Source organism: Carcharodon carcharias, chromosome 8 (assembly GCF_017639515.1).
Source record: "Carcharodon carcharias isolate sCarCar2 chromosome 8, sCarCar2.pri, whole genome shotgun sequence".
NCBI classification, from domain to species: Eukaryota; Metazoa; Chordata; class Chondrichthyes; order Lamniformes; family Lamnidae; genus Carcharodon; species Carcharodon carcharias.
In genome coordinates, this window is record NC_054474.1 from 154766181 (window position 1) to 154790619 (window position 24439).

Genomic DNA, 24439 nt, shown 5'->3' on the forward strand with positions numbered 1-24439 from the left:
TTTATGATCTAGAATGCGTTACTTGAAAAGGTGTGGGAAGTAGATTTGATCGTGACTTTCAAAAGTAAATTGGATTAATATGGGAAAGGAAAAGAAAATTAAAGGACTACAGGAATAAAGAGGGGAGAGGGCTTTATTGAATAGCACTGCCAAAGAGTCAGCCTGATGGGCTGAATGACCTCCTTTTTGCTGTACATTTCTCTGATTCTATGATGGGGACCAGTGTTATACAGTGACATTCACAGAAGCATAAATAGCAGAGCTGATCTATTTTAGTGGTGCTGACATTGATCACAATGGTCACTTAGGAGAGTTTCCAATGTTACACAATACGATTTTGCACAATATTACTAGGACAGATGGTAGGTACCAGAGTAATGCATTAATATTCATTAGACTGTATAAATAGTACAACTGATGGGTACCAGTTATACACAACACCATTTATTACATTCTAGAAATAAGAGAGATGATTTGTACCACTGTTACATACATTCATCACATTGTATGGGGTTCAAGTGTCACAGACCAACATTCATCACTCTCTATTTTTAGGACAGCTAATCAGTGCCAGTGTTATATGCTGACATTTATCACATTGTTGAAGTAGGAGCCTTGATGGGTACTCGTGGTATACACAGTGATTCATTCCAATGAATAAGCAGGAGAGTTGATGTGTTCCTGTGTGACAAACTGACATTCATCACATGCTATAAATTAGAGAGCTGATGTGTACAAGTGTAATGCACCAATATTCATCACACTATCAATAGCACAGTTGATGGGTAACAGTGTTACATGACAACATTCATCAGGCAACATCAATAGCACAGATGATGACTGCCAGTGTTACACCCTGACATCCATCACACTATATTCATAAGAGAACTTGTACAGGTTCTGGTGTTACATATTGACATTCCCCAAACTGTATCAATTCACTGTCAGTGCACAGCTGCCTTGACTATGCTTACTCATACCCCTCATCCTGTAAGGACTCTATTCCATTCTCCCAGTTTCTCTGTCTCCATGGCATTTGTTCAGATGATACAACCTTCCCTACTGATGCTTCCGATATGTCTTCCTTTTTCCTTAACTGAAGATTCACCACCGCCCCCGCCCCCACATCGTGGTTAATGGGCCTGTGACCTTGTCAGGTTCCATTTCTCACATTTCTGTTCTCAGTCATTCCCCTACCTCCCAGAACAGTTATAAGGTTCTTCCTTGTCCACACCTTCCATCCCACCAGCTTCCATTTTTGATAGATCACCCTCTGACATTTCTGTCACCATCAGCCACCATCAAAGGCATCTTCCTATCCCCTCCACTTTCAGCTTTCCAAAGGAGCTGTTCCCTCTGCAACAATTCCTGGTCAATTCCTCAGTCACCCCCAAACACTGTGTGCCTTTCCTACAGCACTTTTCCATGCAAGCACAGAAGATACAACACCTGTTTTTTTAACCTCCTTCCTTCTCATTGTCCAAGGCCCCAAACACTCCTTCCAGGTGAAGCAGTGCTTTACTTGTACTTTCAATTTAGTCTAGTGTATTTCCTGCTGGTGATGTTGTCTCCTCTACATTGGAGAGACAAACACAGACTGGGCGACCGCTTTGCAGAACACTTCCATTCAGTCTACAAAGCTTGATCTCGAGCTTCCTTTCGGCTATCATTTAAATTCTCCACCTTGCTGCCACTCTGACCTTTCTGTCCTTGACCTGCTGCAGTGTTCCAATGCAAGGTAGAGGAATAGCACATCATATTTTGACTGGGCACTTTACAGCTTTCTGGACTCAAATTTTGAGTTCAACAATTTTGGATCAAATCCATTGCGTCTGTTTTGTTTCATAATTCTTTGCTGCTTTGAATTTTTTCTCTCATTTCTCTCTTATTTCATCTAAGGCAGCAACTCTTCTGCTATTCACACCTCCTCTGGACACATCTTTTGTTTCTTTACCTGCCCCATTACCACTCCCTTTGGCCATGGAACTTTTTGTTATTTAATCTCTCCTGCCCTCCAGTCTATCACAGACTCTCATTTTTGTTATTTTTCTCACCCTCCCCCCCCCCCAACCCCCCCCCCCACTTTCACTTGCTCACAAAATTTTACATTTCTAAGTTTTCCTAGTTCTCAGGAAAGGCTTCAGATCTAAAACCAGACCTGCTCAGTATTTCCAGCATTTTCTTTTTTTTTGGATTTCTAGCATCCACAGTATTTTGCTTTTTTTAATCGGAGAGTTGCTGGGTATCAGTGTCACTCGTTGACACTCATCACAAATTATAAATGCGAGATCTGAAAGTGTCAATATGAAAACTTGCCGTTTGTCACTTTGCATTAATAGGAACAACTCTACACACTGACTTTTATCATACTGTATAAATGGCGGAGAGATGGGCACCAAGTTTAGGGAATTCCAGAGGTTAGGGCATAAACAGCAGAGGGCACAACCGCCAATAGTGTGTCAATGGAAATCGGGCATCCTCAAGAGGCCAAATTTAGAGGAGTTCAGAGATCTTGGAGGGGTGTAATGCCATAGTACTGGGAGTGGGGAAGGGGTGAGCAGTAGGTGGGGCGCATGGGCCGTGGGACAATTGAGGCCCTTAAGTAAGCAATTAATATCTACTTGAGGGACTCTTCCTGCCACTGCTGGGACCTAACAGTGGTGGGAGAGGCCCCAGGAAGAAGGTCCCTCCTTAGTAGGCCCATCGGAGGCCCCCCGCACCACCCCCCCCCCCCCCCCCCAAAGGTGTAGATGCCTCCTCCAGGTTCCCCTCCCACTCTGGTCTTTTGGCCCTGGCCTCCCACCCCGGCTCACAGGGGCCTGCCAGCTTAGAACCAGTGAGACCCCCAACACTCACCTCGAAAGGTGCATGCCTCATTGTCTATGCTGAAAATATTAGGGGTGTTTTTTTTTTGGAGTCTGTGACCCAAGCTTGGAAAAGACAGGTCTTAGAGCCCAGCCAGAAAGAATTGAGTGAACAGGCACACTATGGTCATTCTGTTGAGGTGTATATTCAATATTTGTATCCCCCCATCATCACCCAAGTGCAGTACCAGTAATGGCCAGCCCTCCCTGTGGCGCTGCTGGCACTGTAGAACCGCCGGCCTCTGATTGGTAACCAATTTGCAACAGCCAACTCCCACAAACAGCAACATGATAATAACCAGACAGTCTGTTCTTTCTTATGTTGATTGAAGGATACCTCCCTGCTCTCTTTGAAATGGTGTCACGAGGGTGAGGGCAAACAGGGTACCAGTTTAAAATCCAAAAAACTCAGTATTAACCTAGAGAACCCACAATCTACTGACTCAGAGGCAGCAGTGCTACCAATTAAGCCACAGCCAGCACACCCATGTGAAATGACAGTATCCATCAGCTCTGCAGTTCATACTGTGATGCATATCAGTCCATTACATTCATATCTATTAAATGTCCTATTTGAACTTTATATATGAATGTCTGTGTAATACTTGTCCCTAAACTCTCCTGTTTATATAGTCTTCAAAACATTAATGTATATCATTGACGTAAATAGATTCCAAGCCATACATGGTGAAGTATGGAACTAGACACAAATCCTTTTCTTCATAGTTGGTTTATTTACAGAATGCAGCCTGTCTGCCTCCTACCTACTAACCCAGTGTCCCAGCAGTCTCCTTTTGTAAGTATTTAATTAAACACTACAGTGTATCTTAGCAATATACTTAATATACCATTAATAATTGGTGCTCATGAATTCTCATATCGATGGTGTAATGATTCTCAGTGTGTAACATGGGGATATATGAAACGTTTGCAAGTTTGGCATTGTATTTGACCCTGGAATGAGCTTCCTACCACATATCTGCTCCATCACCAAGTTGGCCTACATCCACCTCTGTAACAAATATATTGCAACATATTTTATTAATCCACAGGAGATGTAATACCACCAAAAATGCAATTTGTTTTAATGGAAGTATGGTTGAAGAATTACAAAGTTGTGGTTAAAGGATGATGTTTGGCTTTAAATCAATTCCAATTCTTCCAAATCGCTGCTTCTTTGAAATCCCATACAGCAAGTCTGAAATTGTTGTGGTGACTGATTCCACCCCTACAAGGTTTCTCAAAGTTTGTGCAGCCAAGGAATAATTAACCCTGCACTCCATTAATTCATGAAGAATTTAAGATCGAATCTTCCGATCCTGTTGAATATTTATGAATTATAATTTTGCTAAGTTTTGCAATGTTGAATGTAAATGGTGCGTTTGAGGCTTTTTTTTTTGTTTCAAGATTCCAGTTGAGTGCATCAAGTTTTGTTTCACATGAATGATTTTCTAGTTTATTGCAGTCACCAGAAGGAGCCATGAAAAGTCACAACACGCGACAAGACAAAGTAAAGCTTATCCTCTCAATAGCCAAGTTTTAATCCATTTGATGCTTTTCCAAATTCTGACATAAATTATTCAGGAGAACTAATAGAAATTTCTTAAATGACTTCAAGAAGGGTTTAGTACCCTAAGTAAATGTACTGAAGATGCTTTGGAGCAGATTGTGAAAGAAATGGTTAATAGGAGTGTTACAGATAGTTCATTGGACAGTAAGGATACTCCAGTACTAATGTACAATGATATGGCAAAATTGTACTATCGAATGTGTTAGTTAGACAGAGCAACAGTGAAGGGATGACGATATAGTTCCAAGTCAGGATGGGAAGTTGTTTGAAGGTGATGGAGTTCCCATCTGTCTGCTGCCCTTGTCCTTCTAGGTGGTAGTGATCATGTGTTTGGAAGGTGCTGTCTAAGGTGGCTTGGCCAGTTCTTGCAGTGAATCTTGTAGATGGTACACACTGCATCAGTGCTAGAGGGAGTGAATGTTTGTGGATGTGGTGCCAATCAAGCGGGCTGCTTTGTCCTGGATGGTGTCAAGCTTCTTGATTGTTGGAGCTGCGCTCATCCAGGTGAGTGGGGAGTATTCCATCACACTCCTGACTTGTGCCTTGTCGATGGTGGACAGGCTTTGGAGAGTCGGGAGGCGAGTTACTCACCACAGGATTCCTAGCTTCTGACCTGCTCTTGTAGCCACAATATTTATATGGCTAGCCCAGTTCAGTTTCTGGTCAATGGTAATCCACAGGACGTTGATAGTGGGGGATTCAGCGATGGTAATGCCATTGAACATCAAGGAGTGATGGTTAGATTCTCTCTTGTTGGAGATGGTCATTGCCTGGCACTTGTGTGGCACAAATGTTATTTGCCACTTGTCAGCCCAGGCCTGAATATTGTCTAGGCCTTGCTGCATTTGGACATAGACCGCTTCAGTATCTGAGGAGTCACGAATGATGCTGAACATTGTGCAATTATCAGCAAACATCCCCACTGCTGACCTTATGACGGAAGGAAGGTCATTGATGAAGCAGCCGAAGATGGTTGGGCCTAGGACACTACCCTGAGGAACTCCTGCTGTGATGTCCTGGAGCTGAGATGACTGACCTGAAACAACTACAGTCATCTTCCTTTGAGCTAGATATGACTCCAACCAGTGGAGAGTTTTCCCCCTGATTCCCATTGACTCAAGTTTTGCTAGGGCTACTTGATGCCACACTCAGTCAAATGCGGCCTTCATGTCAAGGGCAGTCACTCTCACCTCACCTTTAGAGTGCAGCCCTTTTGACCTTGGTTGAACCAAGGCTGTAACAAGATGAGGAGCAGAGTGGCCCTGGTGGAACCCAAACTGGGCATCAGTGAGCAGGTTATTACTAAGCAAGTGCTGCTTGATAGCACTGTTGATGACCCCTTCCACCACTTTACTGATGATCGAGAGTAGACTGATGGGCAGCAATCGGCCAGGTTGGATTTGTCCTGCTTTTTGTGTACAGGACATACTTGGGCAATTTTCCCCATTGCTGGGTAGACGCCAGTGTTGTAGCTGTACTGGAACAGCTAGGCTTGGGGCGTGGCAAGTTCTGGAGCACAATGCCAGAATATTTTCAGGACCCATAGCCTTTGCAGTATCCAATGCTTTCAGCCGTTTCTTCATGTCATGTGGGATAAATTGAATTGACTGAAGACTGGCATCTGTGATGGTGGGGACCTCCAGAAGAGGCCAAGAGGGATCATCCACTCGGTACTCCTGGCTGCAGATTGCTGCAAATGCTTCATCCTTATCTTTTGCACTGATGTGGAGGGCTCCCCCATCATTGAGGATGGGGATATTTGTGGAGCCTTCTCCTCCAGTGAGTAGTTTAACTGTCCACCACCATTCACAACTGGATATGGAAAGACTGCGGAGCTTAGATCTGATCCATTGGGTGTGGATTCACTTAGCTCTGTCTATCACTTGCTGCTTATGCTGTTTGGCACACAACTTGTCCTGTGTTGCAACTTCAGCTGGTTGGCACCTCATTTTTAGGTATGCCTGGTGCTACTCCTGGCATGCCCTCCTGCACTCTTCATTGAACCAGAGTTGATCCCCTGGCTTGGTGGTAATGGTAGAGTGGGGGATATGCCAGGCCATGAGGTAACAGATTATGGTTTAATACAATTCTGCTGCTGCTGATGGCCCACAGTGCCTCATGGGTGCCCAATCTTGAGATGCTAGATCTGTTCAAAATCCATCCCATTCAGCATGGTCGTAGTGCCACACAACACGGGTTTCCTCAATGTGAGGGCAGGACTTCATCTCTACAAGGACTGTGCAGTGGTCACTCCTACCGATACTGTCATGGACACGTGCATCTGTGACAGTGAGAATGACATCAAGTATGCTTTTCCCTCTTGTTGGTTCCCTCACCACCTGCTGCAGACCCAGACACTATCAGACGTTGCTGTGGGTCTGGAGTCACATGTAGGCCAGACCAGGTAAGGACGGCAGATTTCCTTCCCTAACCAATGAACCAATCAACAATGGTTTTTAATGGTCATCATTAGACTTTTAATACCAGAAATTTATTGAATTCAATTTCCACCACCTGCCATGGTGTATTTAAACCCAGGTCCTCAGAATATTACCCTGGGTCTCTGGATTACTAATCCAGTGACAATACCACTATGCCACTGACTCATCAATCAGGAATTGATTCACAATTTAGTGGAAGTCAGGAAACAGTAGTTGAGAACAGTTAATTGATAGAGTACTCTTGCAGATGGTTGAGTCCTTGTTTATAATGAACAATGAGAAATGTATTTTGCAATCTGGCAAATACCTGAAGTATGGGGATAATGCAGGGGAAGATTATAAGCAAAGATATCCAAACACAATGTGGCCTTTTAGATAGGTAGCCAAAAGCAGGAATGGCTTGTTTTGATGTCACATGCTGCATGACCTTGGAATGCCGATGTGTGTGCACAGATGTGATTTGTTGCATGTAAGGCAGCCAGCATGTGGAACTCATGATGAAGAATGGGTCACAGACATGCCCAGTTACGCTGACCACACATTAAATATTTACAGTGGTTCAGGAGGATGAGTACATATACTATATGCCTATTGATTTGAACTTTTTAATGAATGCACTACTCCAAATAGAAATCAATTCTTTACATGCATACTAAATGTAACAATCAGGATAGAGTTACACATTGTTACAGGTACACCAGACTTTCGCATTCCAAAATTCATGGATATGTTCCGTGATATTGGATTGGAACACCTGAGGGCGAGGGAGAAATGATGTTTTATCAGAATTACCCACCAGAATGGATAATGGTAAAAGGAAGGCTGGATAATTTCTTGTTGATAATACAGCATTTCTCAGAGAACCTTGTTTTTTGTGTAACTATTTCTTTTAGTCGTTTGGTAGTACAGAACGGAGTATTGCTGAAAAAAGAGACGTCTAAGCTTTTTGTCTTACACTCATCAGGACACTCGCAAGAAAGCAATATAAGGGGAAAACAATTTATACTGTATGTGAAGAGAGTGCTGATTGGTTGGCAAGTGGCATTGCCATGGAGAATGCACCAGTGGTGGTGACTGACAGTTAACTGCCAAGCATTGTTTGAAATTTAAACCAGGCAGCTTGACCCTGATTGGTTGAGACATTGCCCTGAGGAATGCATCATTACAACAGTGACTACACCTCAAAAGTGTGTCTCTTGGCTGTAAAGTGGTATGGGATGCTTTGTCATTGTGAAAGGCGCTATAGAAATGAAAGACTTTTTCACATAAAAACAGAAAATGCTGGAAAACTCAGCAGGTCTGACAGCATCTGTGGAGAGAGAAGCAGAGTTAACGTTTTGAGTCTGTATGATTCTTCTTCAGACTTTTTCACATAATGTGTAATAAAATGAAATGAAACTGCATTAGAAGGTCAAATGGTTTGAGACAGGTACGTGATGAGTATTAGTGTTATACAGTTACATTCATCACACTTTATAAGTAGAGGGCTGAAGGGTGCCATAAGAACGGAGGAACAGGGATAGACCATTCAGCCCTTGAACCTGTTCCACTATTTAATTAGATCATAGCTGATTTATGTCTTAACTTCACTTACCTTCCTTGATCCCATCATCTTTAATGCCCCTGCCTAGCAAAAACCTATCATTCTTAGGTTTGAAATTTTCGACTGACAAAGCACAGATTTTTGGAGGTGTGAGTTCCAGATTTCCACTACCCTACCTCTGGGCCAGAAGCTCCAGGTTTAAGTCCCACATCAGGACTTGATGGCCATGGAAGGTGCGTTCATAACAGGTTGAGAGCAGCAAGCAAATCCTTCCAATGCGTCTGATGGCAGGCGGTAAGAGCAGGAGAGTTTCCTGCTCAGCCATACTGCAGAAGGCAATGGCAAACCATGGCAGTACTTGGTCAAGCATCATCATGGACCAATCCAATGGAAGTCCATGGTCACCAAAGCCCTCTTGGAGCATGGTATATGAAGGGGGAGGAAATATATGAGTTAATGGATAATGCTGTTACACACTGACATTGTGTAATGTTGAGGTGATTCCGTATCATTGGAGTCATAGGGTTGTAAGTTCCAGTCCCACTCCAAAGACTTGAGCACAAAATCTGGGATGACACTTCAGTGCAAAACTGATAGGTACTGCACCATCAGAAGTACCATCTTTTGGATGAGTCATTAAACCATCTGCCCTCTCAGGTGGTCGCAAACAATTCTGTGGAGCTATGTTGAAAGGGAGCAGGAAAGTTCTCCCATTGTCTGTTCAATATTTCTCCCTTAACCCACGTGAATATCTGATTATCTGGTGATTCTTTCATTGCTGTTTTTGAGAGCTTGCTGTGCACAAATTGGCTGTGGGGCTTCCTATATACAAAAGTGACAACAATTCAAAAGTGCTTCATTAGCTGCAGAGTCCTCCGAGAGGTCCTGAGGACTTAAAGGCACCAAAAAATGCACGTCTTTTTTTTTTCTTCATAACCTGTCAAGTCTTAATCAGTTAGAGCAGCCCTCAACATAGTTTAATAAATAAAGGAGAATAAAGTGCAGACGCTTAAGGGGAAGATTTCAGCATAGCATACAGCTGGATTATGTGACTAAAGCAGAAGCAAAATACTGCAGATGCTGAAAATCTGAAATAAAAACAGAAATCCTGGAAAAACTCAGCCGGTCTGGCAGCATCTGTGGAGAGAGAAAAACAGAGTTAACGTTTCGGGTCCATAAGAGTCATGCAGACTGGAAACATTAACTCTGTTTCTCTCTGCACAGATGCTGCCAGACCTGCTGAGCTTTTCAAGCATTCTCTGTTTTTGTTGTAACTGGATTACATGAATTGGTAGCTGTCGAAGGGAACCATCTTGACACTTGAATGAGGTATTGAAGAGTCAAGTAACAGAACAGAGAGCACAAATTGTAAGATGTCGAGAGGCCCTAATCAGTTCACAGCTAGAGAAGGAATGCCAGGTTTGTGTCACAGATTGAAAGCTAACAACACTGTTAGCATAAGCAATCAATTAATGGTTTCTGTTTAGTTTAACAGATTTACATTTCTTGAAGATGCAGGTTCTTCAAGGTTTGAAACCCTTCTACCTTATAGTTACACATTGTGTTGGTGGCACAGTCACTTAAAGTAGCCAGGTCAGAGTCTAGGAAAATACTTGTGCCTTCACTAATACTTAATTTCAGTATTTGGAAATTGGTTCAATATTTTAAATTATAGACAAATAGTCTAGACATATTCAAGATTATTTATTTGGCCAAGTTCATTTGTGTTTGATTGAGATATCAAGCCTGTGGTTTTGATCTTATGAATTCACAGGAAGTATTGTACATAGAATTACATAAAATGCACAGCACAGAAATAGGTCATTCAACCCAACTGGTCTATGCTGATGTTTATGCTCCACACAAACTACCTCCTACCCTATTTCATCTAATGCCATCAACATATCCCTCTATTCTTTTTCACCCTCATGTACTTATCTTGCTTCCCCTTAAAAGCTATTTGCCCCAGCTACTCTGTGTGGTAGCTTTGCATCACTGTTACATGCACATGAGAAGAGTAAGGGATGTTTGGAGAACTGCACTTACAATCTATGTCCTACTTTCTGTCTGTGAGATTTGAGAACTAAGTCGATTGTTTTCAGTTTCAGGGTACTGCCCTTTGGGTTATAGCTGGCTTCGCCCTCAGTCAGTGCTGCAAAGTAGTTTAACTCCCACAGGCATCGTCAGACTGTCCTAACCTCTACCAATGTTATACCATGACTGGTTTCTCTTTAGTCTTTGTTTATTAAAGAGAGAAGCATAAGCCCATTCAGAAGCAGCGGTCACTGAATTTAAGACTAAACTTAAAGCAATCACTTCAGTAAACCTGATTAAAGATGTACTATTGCATCCTGGTTCCTTAGGTTTCAGACAGCAAGTGCTGGAAAATATGCTAGTTTAGCAAAAGAAAACATCTGAATACACACCATCAGTATAACAGTATAACCCAATCCTTTAACCTAATACTATTCTCTTGTTAGTCACAACTGGACAGTGGGGTTCTTGTTCCTTAAGGAAATATATAATCATTGTGAAACATTAATTAATTCTTTAAATGTTTACCATTGCCTTTCTACTGTCATGTATTTTAATCTAGTTTCCCAATCAACCTTAGCCAACTCGCCCCTCATATTTGCATAGTTTGGTGTGTCCAGATTTAAGACCCTAATTTTGGACTTAACTTAATCACCCTCCAACTCAATGCAAAATTCTATCATTATAGGATCACCCTTCCCCAGAGGCTCCTTTACCACAAGATTACTAATGTCTCACTGCACAGTACTAGACTCAGAATAGCCTATTCCCGAGTTGGTTCCTTGACATACTTACTTAGAAAACTAGCTTGCATACATTCCATGAACTCATCCTTTGCACTAGTACTCCAAATTGTGTTTGCTTAGCCTATATGAAGATTAAAGTCTCCTGTGCTTACTTTATTAACATTTTTAATTTCCTCTAATTTCCTGAGTTCCTGTTCAACACTACAACCACGGTTAGGGGGCCTATACATCACTTCTGGAGTTATTTTCTACATCTTTCTGTTTCTTAGCTTCACCTGAACTGATTCTACATCTTGATTTTCTGAGTTAGCTCTCCTATTTATGGGTGATGAAAGTGTGTAACAGTGGTGCACATTAACTCTCCTATTTCAACAGTGTGATGGATATTAGTGTGTAAACATCAGATCTACTCTTTTTTTTAGCATGGTGCAAGTGTGTAACACTGATATCCATCAGCTCACCTATAATTTCCTCTTACACATAATTGCTATTTTACTTTAATCCTTTGAATCCTTTAATTATATGTTTGCCTTAGATTTGGTACCATGTAACCACTACAGAAACCTCAAGCGGCTAAATCAGAAGAAAGTACAGTGCATTCATGTGAGCTCTGCCCAAAGGCAAGATCTTGGACCTGCTGCTGCTTCATCCTGAGCCGTTTTCTTGGCAGTGTCTGTCAGTGCCAGCTTGCCATTGCCTTCCAACTCAGGGGCAGGGCGAGGAGGCAGGTGCCAAGTCTACCTCAGCCAAAATGGTGTTACTCTGAACCACAAGCTAGCCATCTGAGCTGGAACTGGCCCTGCATAATAGTAGGCAATGGCAAACATTTACAGAATATTACTGGTGGAATTAATGGTTAGAAAAAACAGCAAATTCCCAGAACCCCATGTCCCACACTTTTGGGTTTTAAAAGAGGTGGCTACAGAGATAATGGATGCATTGGTTTTGATCTTTCAGAATCCTCAACATTTTCGAATGATCCCAATAGATTGGAAGATTGCAAACGTAACCCTGCTATTCAAGAAAGGGCAGAAAGAGAAAACAAAGAACGAGAGGCCAGTTAGCCTGAGTCACAGGAAAATTGCTAGAACCTATTACTAGGGACATGATAACAGAGAACTTAGAAAATCATAATATGACTGGGCAGAGTGCATTCATGACACAGTTCAAACAGGTTGATAATTGGACTACTAACCCTTCCACATTGTCCCAAAGGGAAGAAAGTGTTGGTTAAGATCCAAAACAAACACTGGGCAGAGTCAACATGGATTAATGAAAGGGAAATCATGTTTGACAAATCTGTTTGAACTTTAGAAGATGTAACTAGTAGGGTGGCTAAGGCAGAATGAGCGGACATGGTGTATTTGGATTTTCAAAGATCAGACTATAAACAGGAGAGTTGATGGGTATAATGTGCTACACTGGCATTTCTCACTCATGCCGCAAACTAATCAGAAATACCTGCACTATTCTTTGATATTGTACATTATGGGATGCTTCCGTACTCTAATCCCAAAAGCAATGATAACCATGAGATTTGATTTCCTGATCCAATAGTCAAGGTGATTGCAGAGAATAAACAGGGAACATTCGCAGTACTGGGACTTTTTCTTACAGTGAGCAGAAGGGCAAAATATCTGCAAACTTACCAGAAAGGCTGGTATATATATAAATGTTTTATAATTAGAATGAAAGGAGAAACAAGGACAACATACTGGGAAAGATGACCTTTTCCCCAGTTATGTCACACTTGTGAGGCAGTTAGTACAGTGGATGGCACAGTTTCTTCTGAGCAGACCAAGCAAACTGAATCGGTCTAAAACTACCGTGTTCCATGTGTTTTGTTAATTTGTTCATGCTGGATTACTGGTTTATCCAGGTGAGTTGCAGCATGCCTCAGGAGCCCCCATTTATTTGAACATCTCCAGATTCTTTGCTTTCAATAACCTTTTCCTGAAACCACTTAAATTAATTTGTTTGAACAATGCTGCTCTTCCTGCTCTTTAGGGCTCCATACTCTACCAGCATCCCTCCTGTCTAAGTGCACTGCCCTGGCCTTCTGTCTGCCTCAATGCCCCTGCTGACTGGATCTCCTGCCTATCTAACCTTGCTCACTATCCAAGCCAATCTCAGCCTGCCCATTGTCTGGATCTCCCCATTCCAGCCCCCCCAGTCCCCTTGCTTTATTGTTCTCCATGTTTCCAGGCTCCCAGAGTTTCTTATACCTTTGGCTTCCCAGCTCCTTAGACAGCCCACTCCCCTCCAAGGTCTCCAAGCTCCCCAAGCCTCACAACCCTGTCTCTGCATTAGGCCTCCCAAATTCTCACATCCCGCTGCTCTCTAGGATGTGCAGACCTGATTTTCAGTTGCAATGACCAGTAGGCAACTGGTCAGGTAAGTTTGTTAAGAGCTTTCTGACTCAATGTTTGAAACTACTTTTTAAATTCCAGAGCTTTCCTTGCAGTATTTTGAAAACATATAGTTAGAAATTTTCACACACTCATACAGAATGGGCCCAATGGCTTCCTTCTGTGCTGGACTCATCTTTGGCTCAATGTGCAGTGCACTTCTGCCTTCTATTATAGCTTTATTTTTCCTTTGTTTCTAATGTATTCCTGGGCTGTGAATATCACTGGCAAGGCCACCAGTTGTTGCCCATCCTTAATTGACCTTGGGGAGGTGGCGGTGAGCCACATTTTTGAATCTCTCCAATCCCTGTGGTATAGGTACACCCACAATGCTGTTAGGGAGAGAGTACCAGATTTTTGACCCAGTGACAGCAAAAGAATGGCTCCAAGTCAGGATGGTGTGTGCCTTGGAGGGGAACTTGCAGGTGGTGTTCCAATGCATCTGCTGCCCTCGTCCTTCAAGGTGGTAGACGTTGCAGGTTCGGACGGTGCTGTCGAAAGATCCTTGGCAAGTTGCTGCAGTGCATCTTGTAGATGGTACACACTGCTGCCACTGTGCATCAGTGGTGGAGGGAGTGAATGTTTAGGGCAGTGGATGGGGTGTCAATCAAACAGGCTGCTTTGTCCTAGATGGTGTCGAACTTCTTGAGTGTTGTTGGAGCTGCACTCATCCAGGCATGTGGAGAGTATTCCAGCACACTCCTGACCTATGCCTTGTAGATGATGGACAGGCTTTGAGGAGTCAGGAGGTGAGTTACTCACCGCAGAATTCCCAGCCTCTGAACTGCTCTTGTAACCTCAGTATTTATATGGCTAGTTCAGTTCAGTTTCTGGTCAATGGTAACCCCCAGGATGTTGATGGTGTGGGATTCTGCGATGATAAACCTACTTCTGGACTGATTGATACTTCTGGACTTCTGCACGCGCACTGAAGACAATAGATAGATGTTGAAAAATACTATAGGGGCTTTGAAATTTATCAGCAGCTACATCTCAGGTAGCTTGCTGCTGCCACCTAAAGACTCACATTTCACAGGGTGTCTGACTTACGGACGAATGCTGCAAATTCATTGCAAAAACATTCATGTAAAATGTTGTTGTGTCATATTGTCAAGTTACCTCTTCGTAAATGTTTAGCAAACCATTTTAGAAAATAAAAACTCAATAAGTCAGCTACTTGGGTTTAATTTTTTTTCCACCGAGTTTTTCCTCCGAGCAGTTCTTGATAAAAAGATCCTCCAAACTCTTGTCCTGTGCTGAACTTTAATGTTTCACTTTCATTTTAATAAATGTTCCTTACACAAACTCTCTTACAGATGTGTAAGAGACTGACCAAGCACAGTCAGCTTTTAAATACCCTTCCTGCAGTCATGTAAAGATGCCTTTGAAATTGTAATTGCACACAGTGGAACAACATTTTACCTTGCTAAATTATTGATGTGAAAGAATGATTTCATATTTCAACCAGGGTAGAAGGTGATTATTAATTAAATCCTCTAGCATTGCCATTGCCTGCTAGGGACACATTCAGAAGCTTAATTATTCATCACTGACCTGTATTTTATCAACACGATTGAAATTGAAGTTAAAAAGAACAAAAACAATTGGCATTTACCTAGCACCTTTAAAGGGGTAAAACATCCTAAAGCACTTCACAGGCATGTAAATAGAGAAAAAACTGACACCAAGTGAAAGAATTAGGTTAGGTGATCAACATTTTGTCAAAGGGATAGGTTCCAAGGAGAATCTTAAAAGAAGGGGAAAGGTGGAGAGGTTTAGGGAAAGAATTCCTGAGTTTAGGTCACAAACATCTCAAAGGTTTCTTATGCAGTTCTGTGCCATAAATATTTGGAAAAATAAAACCTTTTGAATCATATTAACACTGTAGCACCTGTTTTGTGTTTGGATCTATCTTGAAGTTAAATCCTCTTTCATTATATATAAATTAAATCATATTTCAACATTAAATATTAACACCCTGGTTACTGTCTGTGACTAGAACTTGGCATAGTGCCAGGTGCAAGTCAGGATATTCTATTCAGGTTAATGGAAGCTGCATTTGTGATAAATGCTTCTGTGGTCCCAACCCATAGTAACACCAATCACATCTTACCTTCTGGCAATGGGGCTTGCTTCTGAGCCATGTGCAGCATCTTTTTCAGAGCCTGTTTAATAGAAAAAATATGCAATTTAAGAATGAATCCACAGAGTATCATCCTGAACCTAGGGGTAAAGTGCAATTGAGGCCAACTCAACCCTAACAGTTACATAACAGGTTTCCAACATAAGAGCAATGTGATTCATCATTTCTCACTGATGGCCTGCTGCCACATCCTGTCGTGAATGGTAGCAGACAATTTCACAACTAACTGGACGGGGAGGGTCCACAAATATCCTCATCCTCAATGACCAGGGAGCCCAGCACATCAGCGCAAAAGGCAAGGCTGAAGCATTTGCTACCATCTTCAGCCAGAAGTGCCGAGTGGATGATCTATCTCAGCCTCCTCCTGAGGTCCGCAGGTTCACAGATGCCAGTCTTCAGCCAATTCGCACCATTCCACGTGATATCAAGAAATGGCTGAAGGCACTGGACACTGCAAAGGCTAGGAGCCCTGACAATATTCCAGCAATAGCACTGAAGACTTGTGCTCCAGAACTTGCAGCGCCCCAGCCAAGCTGTTCCAATATAGCTATATTCCTCTCGGCAATATGGAAAATTGCCCCAGGTTTGTCTTGTCCGCAAAAAGCAGGACAAATCCAACCTGACTACTTACCACTCCGTCAGTCTACTCTTGATCATCACCAAAGTGATGGAAGGTGCCGTCAATGGAAGGTAGCACTTCAACAATAACCCGCTCACTGATGCTCAGTTCAGGCTCTGCCAGGGCCACTCAGTTCCTGACCTCATTACAGCCTTTGTCCAACCATGGAAAAAAGAGCTGAACTTAAGAGATGAGGTGAGAGTGACTGCCCTTGACATCAAGGCAGCATTTGACCGAGTGTGGCATCCAGGACCCCGAGCAAAACTGGAGTCAATGGGAATCAAGCGGAAAACTCTCTGCTGGTTGGAGTCATACCTAGCACAAAGGAAGAAGGTTGTGGTTGTTGGAGGTCAATCATCTCAGTCCCAGATCATCACTGCAGGAGTTCCTCAAGCCCAAACATCTTCAGCTGCTTCATCAATGACCTTCCTTCCTTCAGACAGTCAGAAGTGGGGGTGTTCGCTGATGATTGCACAATGTTCAGCGCTATTCATGACTCCTCAGATACTGAAGTAGTCTGTGTCCATAAGTAGCAAGACATGGGCAACATTCAGGCTTGAGCTGATAACTGGCAAGTAACATTCACCACAAGTGCCAGGCAATGACCATCTCCAACAAGAGATATCCAAATATCTCCCCTTGACATTCAATAGCATTACCATCACTGAATCCTTCACTATCAACATCCTAGGGGTTACCATTGGCTGAAACTGAACTAGACCAGCCATATAAATACTGTGGCTACAAAAGCAGGTCAGAGGCTGGGAATTCTGAGGTGAGTAACTCACCTCCTGACTCCCCAAAACTATCTACATGGCGTAAGTTAGGAGTGTGATGGAATACTCTCCACTTGCTTGGATGAGCGCAACTCCAACAACACTTAAGAAACTTGGACACCATCCAGGACAAAGCAGCCCACTTGATTGGTGCCCCTCAACCGACGACAAACAGTGGCAGCAGTGTGTACCATTTACAAGGTGCACTGCAGCAACTCACCAAGGCTCTTCGACAGCACCTTCCCAGCCCATGACCTTTACCATCTAGAAGAATAAGGGCAGCTGACAGACGGGAACACCACCACCTGGAAGTTCCCCTCCAAGCCACACACCATACTGACTTGGAAATGTATCGCCATTCCTTCACTGTTGCTGGGTCAAAATCCTGGAACTCCCTCCCTAACAGCACTGTGGGTGTATCTACATCACAGAGACTGCAGCAGTTCAAGAAAGCAGCTCCCCACCACCTTCTCAAGGGCAATTAGGGATAGGCAATAAATGTTGGCCAAACCAGAGACGCTCACATCCTGTGAGAGAATAACAAAAAATCTCAACATCCCTATGCTGAATTAGTAGTGTAACATGCATGATGGTTCTTGTCGTTCCATACTGCTGTGTCCTATGTTATAGCTAGAGTACAGTGGATTTTCTAAAATTTGTTTTTGTTTAGGGATTTGGGCGCCGCCAGCAAGGCCATCATTTGTTGCCCATTCCAAATTGCCCTTGAGATGATGGAGGTGAGCTGCAGTCCTAGTGGGGTTGGTAACCCACAGTGCCGTTAGGTAGTGAGTTCCAGAATCGACCCATTTTAATCTGAGAAAGGAGTGAAAATATGGTGGCTTGATCCTAACAGAAATGTCAAATATGGTAGGAGGTCAAGACCTTGGAGAGGGAGAAAGCAGATTTACCAACCGAGGGACTTGAATTAATTGGAGATACTGAAATTGTCCTCCTTAGAGCAGAAAAGGTTAAATTTAGTAGTGATGTTCAAAATTACAAAGGGTGTTGATAAGAGTGAATAAGGAGAAATCGTTTCCACTAGCAGAGGTCAGAGGTCACACAGTTAAGATAATTGGCAAACGAACTAGATAGAGGTGAGGAGAGGAAGAATTGTTTTAAGCAGCAAGTTGTTATAATCAGGAATGCATTGAAAGGGTGGTGGAGGCAAATTCAACAGTAACTTTCAAAAGGGGAATTGGATCCACACTTGAGAAGGGAAAGTTTGTAGGGCTATGTGGAAAAAGCATGGGCAGTGCGACTAATTGGATAGCATGTTCAAAGAACTGGCACAAGCATAATGGGCTGAACAGCCTCCTCATGTGATGTAAGACTCTCTGATCTCTGAGTTGATGAATATTCTCCTGCTAGGAATTTTAGCACAGTCAGAGGATATTGATCAAACATCCTTGGGCTTCAGTCTGTCATTGGCATCAAATTGGCCTTATATGTAATACTTTCCAGGCTTAACCAGAAGGTTGAGGGTTCGAACACGCCGAGATCTAAGTACCTAATCTTGTCTGATATTCCCCTTTAGTGTCTCAGGAACTGTCCTTTGAATGAGATAATAAAACTGAGGCCCTGTCTGCTGGTTCAGATGAACATTTAAAAGCACTGTCAGGAATGGTATTCGATGGTAGTGGAGAACAATGAGATCAAATGGACTGAAAAGCCAAATCATCTAAATCAATCTGGTGGAAGCTCCCAAACTGCGATTCCATCATCTAAGTTGGTCCAGCTCCTGAAAAACTATGAGCCCAGCCCAGGATTTGTCCTTGGAGCTGCATTCATACACAGTAACTCTTGTCATTTTATCACCATGGAAGACAATGTCATGGAAGATAACATGTGCAGAAAATCCAATATAAATCTTTTCTTAAATGGTCATTACAATCAATGATAAACAGAATGGAGACAATGCCCTTGCATTTTACACACAAACCTGCCACCTGGAGCCATTTAAAGCGACTGGCTGTATCTACAATCCACTTAATTGTTAAAGATTCATAAAAATGTTGAAAGTGTACATTTGGAAATAATTGTTACAGTAAAAGGGACTGGTGTTTATGTGGCATTGAAATGTCTCTAAATAACACACCGGGACTGTATTCTCTTGAAAAGAGAGGGCAGAGGAGTGGCCTTTAGATTGATGAAAGAGTTTGATAGGTTAGATGAAGAGAAGATGTTTCCACTTGTAGGGGAGACCAGAACTATGGGCCTTGAATACAATATAGTCACTAATAATACAGCAGGGAATTCAGAAGAAATTTCTTTGCCCACAGAGTGGTATGAATGTGCAACTCACTATCACAAGGAGTGGTTATGGTGAATAGTATAGCTTTAAGGGGAATCTAGATAAATGCATGAAAGAGAAAGGAATAGAAGGATGCATTGATAGGGTTAGATGAAGAGAGCTGGGAGGAAGCTCTTATTAAGCATAAACAGTGGCATAGACTAGCTAGGCCAAATGACTGCTGTTCTATGTAATTCCATGTATCCATGTAACAATTGAGTAGGAAGTGATCGCCAATTATTTTAACAGGGGTACAGAAATATAGAGATTATTATTTTAACTTTAAAGATCTTTTGATATGAGTGTTGCAGGGCTGCAGAGCTCCGTGGAAGACAAATGGGATACATCCTATCATTCAACTCATAGCAGGTTTCTGCTGGCAATTAGGGGCGAAATCAGTAGGACTTCCTGAAGGGAGAAAGAGAACCAGAGGGCCTGAACATCTCTTCCTGCAACCATCATTAACTCAGTTCACACATTGGCCTCACTTTTGTTTAGATATCATTGAGTTTGCAACAACAGGAGGGAATCAAGTCTGAATAAGATTTGACATTAAGGTGATAATATTACAGATTCAAATTGTAATGGGGTGCTTTATTTATAGGCCACAGGCCCCATGCATTGCCCAAAAGGATGTTTTTAATGGACATCTCCTGGTCAACCTCTCATTTTTCACCCTATGTAAACTTCAAATCATCCAAAACTCTATTGCCTGTATCTAACTTATACTAGATTCCATTCATCCATCAGTCCTGTGCAGACCATTCCAGAAATGCCTCAAATTTAAAGTTCTCAATTCTGTGTACAAATCCCTCCATGGCTTTGCCTCCTTATCTCTGTAGCCAACTTCATCCCCACAACTCTCTGGGAACTCAATGCCCATCCAGTTCTGGCCTCCTGTACCTGCCTGATCATCATCATCATATCATTTGTGACCATGTCTTCAGCTGCCTAGACCCTAAAACTGGAATACCCCTCTAAACATTTCCACCTCTCTTCCTCTGTCTTCCCTTTTAAGATGCTCCTTAAAATTACCTCTTTGATTAATCTTTTGAATATGTCCTTAAATTGGGTGATTCCAAATTTTGCCCGATTTTGCTTCTGTGAAGTGCCTTGGGAAGTCTATTACATTAAGGGGGCTATATAAATCCAAGTTCTTATTGTTGTTGGGAACTCTTCACTTATTCAAGCACTTCGTTTTTAAAGAGGCTTTACAATTCATTCCCACATGACAAGAGAAAGGAGCTGGAAGATGTTCATAATTTCAGTCACAAAGGTGACGCACACAAGTCACTCAAAGCTGTGTGTGCGGATGAACTGGTACCATTGTATGGTGAATGCTGCTGCTGAAGCGACATTGGTTGTGAGGAGCATGGTCAAATTTTCCCCACAAGCCATAATTTCAATGTACATGCAAGGAGGTGAAGTCAGGCCTGGTGCAATCCTGACTACAGTTAATTGCACCCCCACATTGGTAGTCGGTGCCCTTAAAGCTGATGGCACAGTGCCACTTACCCAGTGAAGACGGTCTCTTACAAAAAGGCGTCTCAGAGACATTAGATATGGTTGGTGGCATCTTGGTGGCTATGGTCAATTGGACTACTTTGGTTGTTTCTCACCCTGGCTTGCCTTCTTCCATGCATTTACAGGTGCGTTCATGCCAATATGACTTGCTTAATATACACAATGAATGGTTCATCCATTGGAGCCCACAATAACATCTTCAAAGAGGGAAAAGCCCTAGCCAGAGGAGGTTAATTTGCTGCTGCATCCTCATCCTATTGCAATCATAACTAATATGTGTGGATGTGTTGACTTAATAAACCTATTTGGCAGCTTCAGTGCAACATCATCGACCTGAAAGACTGCCTCTGTTTTGCTCTCCACACAGGCTGCCTGACCTGCTGAGTATTTCCTTCCTTTTCATTTTTTTATTTTAAACTTCTATCGAACCTTGGCGAGACCACATTCAGAGTACTGTGCACAGTTCTGGTCTCCATAATTATAAAAAAAAACATAGGGGCATTAGAGAAGGTGCAAAAAAGGATTTATAAGGATCTTTCCAGAAGTGAGACGTTTTAACCATCCAGAAAACTGAACAGGCTGGGCCTCTTTTCTTCTCTAGAAAAGGGAAGGCTGAGGAGTGACCTGATAGGCGTATTTAAAGCTGTGAAGGGGTTTGACAGGCTAGATATAGAGCAAAGCTTTCCACTTGTAGGGGATCGGAAACTAGGGGTCATAAATATAAGATAGTCAATAATAAATCTCATAGGAGATTTCAGAAGAAACTTCTTTACCTGGAGATTGGACAGAATGTGGAGCTTGCTCCCACATGGAGTAGCTGAGGTGAATTTCATAGATGCATTTAAGGAGAATTTATGTAAGTACATAAGAGAGAAAGGAATAGAAAGTTATGACAATAGGGTTCACTGAAACGAGGCTTGTATGGAGCATTAACAGTGCCAGAGACCAGTTGGGCAGAATGGCCTGCTTCTGTCCTCTACATTCAATGCAAATCTAGGTAATAAAAATGAAACATTATGGATGTAAATAACAAAACTAAATGAGAATTTATTACATTTCTATCTGTTTCTTTGTCAGTAGCATCATCAAATTCTGTTACAGCAACAGACTGTGGTGATTATTGCTTGCAAACTGCCTTCATTAATTTCAAAGCTCCTGAACTGCTGGCACTAGGTTTGACAATGTATTTCAGAAGTTAACGCTTTACAAGGGGTGATGCAAGTAAGCAAGATAAACTTGTATTTATATAGCATGTTTAATGTGGTAAAATGTCCTAAAGCACACTATCAACCAAATTTGACACGGAGCCACAAAAGGAGCTATTAAGACAGGTAACCAAAAGCTTGGTCAAAGAAGTAGGTTTTAAAGAGTATTTCTAAAAGAGGGGAGGGGGTAGAGAGGCAAAGAGCTTACGGGAGAGTTTAGGTAATGCTGCCAATGGGGAAATGAATAAAATCAGGGACGGACATTAAAACAGTGCCGCAGCTTGAAGAACATTGAGACCCGGCAGTGGAGGGTGACCCCTGTGCAGCTGCTTGAACTGCCTGAAAATAGGTAGCTCTACTATCACAGTTCAAGTGCTCCTTTTTGATTGATGGCTGTGGCAAATACTTGGTGCCATTTCCCCAATACAGCCAGCTGTTTGGGTTAAGCGGGGACTGTGTGGACAGCAGGGCCTGAACTGCTGAAACCATGACATGCAGGTGATTGGGATGCTCCTGAGGAAGGATCTATCACCATGGTAAGTCAGGCCTTCAAAGATCTCAATTGTGCCATCTGCTCTGTTGTCCCAGTTTCCTTGAATAACTGGCAACTCCACATACACTTGCCCTCTGCTAAATGGAGGCATGTGAACCTCTGCCTCAAGGTGTGATGTCAGTGGATGGGCATAGAGCACCTTTGGTTTGCCTGGCACCCATCCACCCATTTGTTTCCCTTCCCCCGCCTCCAAACAGCCGCTATTAAGCCAGCAAAGACAGCAGCCATTTTGCACACCGCAAGATCCCACAAACAACAATGAGATTAATGCTGAGCTCATCAGTATTTGGAGGGTGTCGGTTGAGGAGGAGGTGGGGAGGGGGATGGTGGCGAATGTTGGTCAGGGCACCCTGACCTGTTTTGTTTAATGCCAAAAAACTGTGTCAGAAGAGACCAGCTTTGCCAGCTTTGAAGCACAGCATCTCATACAATGCACCTCACGGTGCTCAAGCATTAGTTTAGACTGTGATGAGATATTCAACCAACGTTCTGACTTTTAGAACATCTCAGCCAAGCACCTCCATGCACCCTCCGTCCTTCTCAACACTAAACTCGAATGATTCTCAGTCTCAGCTATAAGCTCTGTACAATTGATTGAGCACCCCACACACAATTGTTTCAAAAGTTACATGTGACCAATATTGGCTAAGCATTGACAACGAAAGTGCGAGAAGCTCTTAAACTTTAAACAAATAAAGTCACGATTGACACAAGAACAACACTCCCGGTAAGGTGGGACACAGACATAGTAAGATTTTCAGACCACTAGCCCTCCACATGTTGGTACCCAACATCAGAAGGTGCTGGACATCCAGTCGGTTTCTAAAAGTGAGTTTCCTTTCGCTGCAATTTCGTCTCTCGCAAGATCGACTTTCATTTGACAGAAGGGAATCTATGGGGGTCGGCTCTCCAATCTGTTTACCATCTAGCTTAGATACAATGAAACTACACGAGTCTTAAATCACCGAAAGACCCCCACCTCGTATTCGATGTACTGCTTCCTCCATTCCGGCGTGACGTGCGCCGACAAATGTTCAGCAAATTTCATTGCTGTGAAAAACGCCGGGAATTGAGGATTTTTCCAGGAAACATACCAGGAGGCAAGAAGGAGAGAGGAATAATCAAACCAGCCCACCGCCTGTAGCCTCTCCGTGTTTAAGTCATCGACAGATTCTGTGATTAAAAAAATGAATATATGTATATTTTCTGTACAATGATTAATTGTGGTGAAGTTCGAGCAGATCCCTAACACCTTTCTCTGGCGTCTAGGTAACAGCAACAGGATCATTGCCCATCAATGAATAATTGAATGCACCTCTGACAGAGAGGGAGGGAGGGAGGGAGCTCAGCAGAGTCAGATAAGCAACAGAGGCCAGACTTTATTATCCAACCCTTTCAGTGTTACTTTCAGTTATGGCTAAATATTTTCAAAACTACCTTCGCCATTTGCCATCATGACGGGAAACATATAAATTCACGAGTCTCCGTATTTTGTAACATTATTAATTTATTGCAACATGTACCAGGAGTGAAATTATGAGGGGCGGTTGCTTAAGTTTGGCTTGTGTTCCGTTGAGCATAGACGATTGAGGGGTGACCTGATAAAGAATGTTTAAAATAATAGAAAGACTGGATAGAGGAGACAATATTTCCTCTCTCGCTATATTTTTTCTTTCATGGGATGTGGGCAAGGCCAGTGTTTGTTGCCCATCCCTAACTGATT

The 24439-nt window shown here is 42.6% G+C and overlaps 1 protein-coding gene across 1 annotated transcript in view; it reads right to left on the reverse strand.

The window, feature by feature from the left end:
- Positions 1 to 23764, reverse strand: part of LOC121281523 (xenotropic and polytropic retrovirus receptor 1-like) — a 308567-nt gene extending 284803 nt beyond the window's left edge. The window contains exons 1-2 of the mRNA XM_041194470.1: positions 23696 to 23764; positions 15720 to 15771 (exon numbers count right to left, since the gene is read on the reverse strand). Of these exons, the coding sequence (XP_041050404.1) occupies positions 15720 to 15771; positions 23696 to 23764 (121 nt within the window). The remainder of the gene's footprint in view (positions 1 to 15719; positions 15772 to 23695) is intronic.
- Positions 23765 to 24439: the final 675 nt, after the last annotated feature.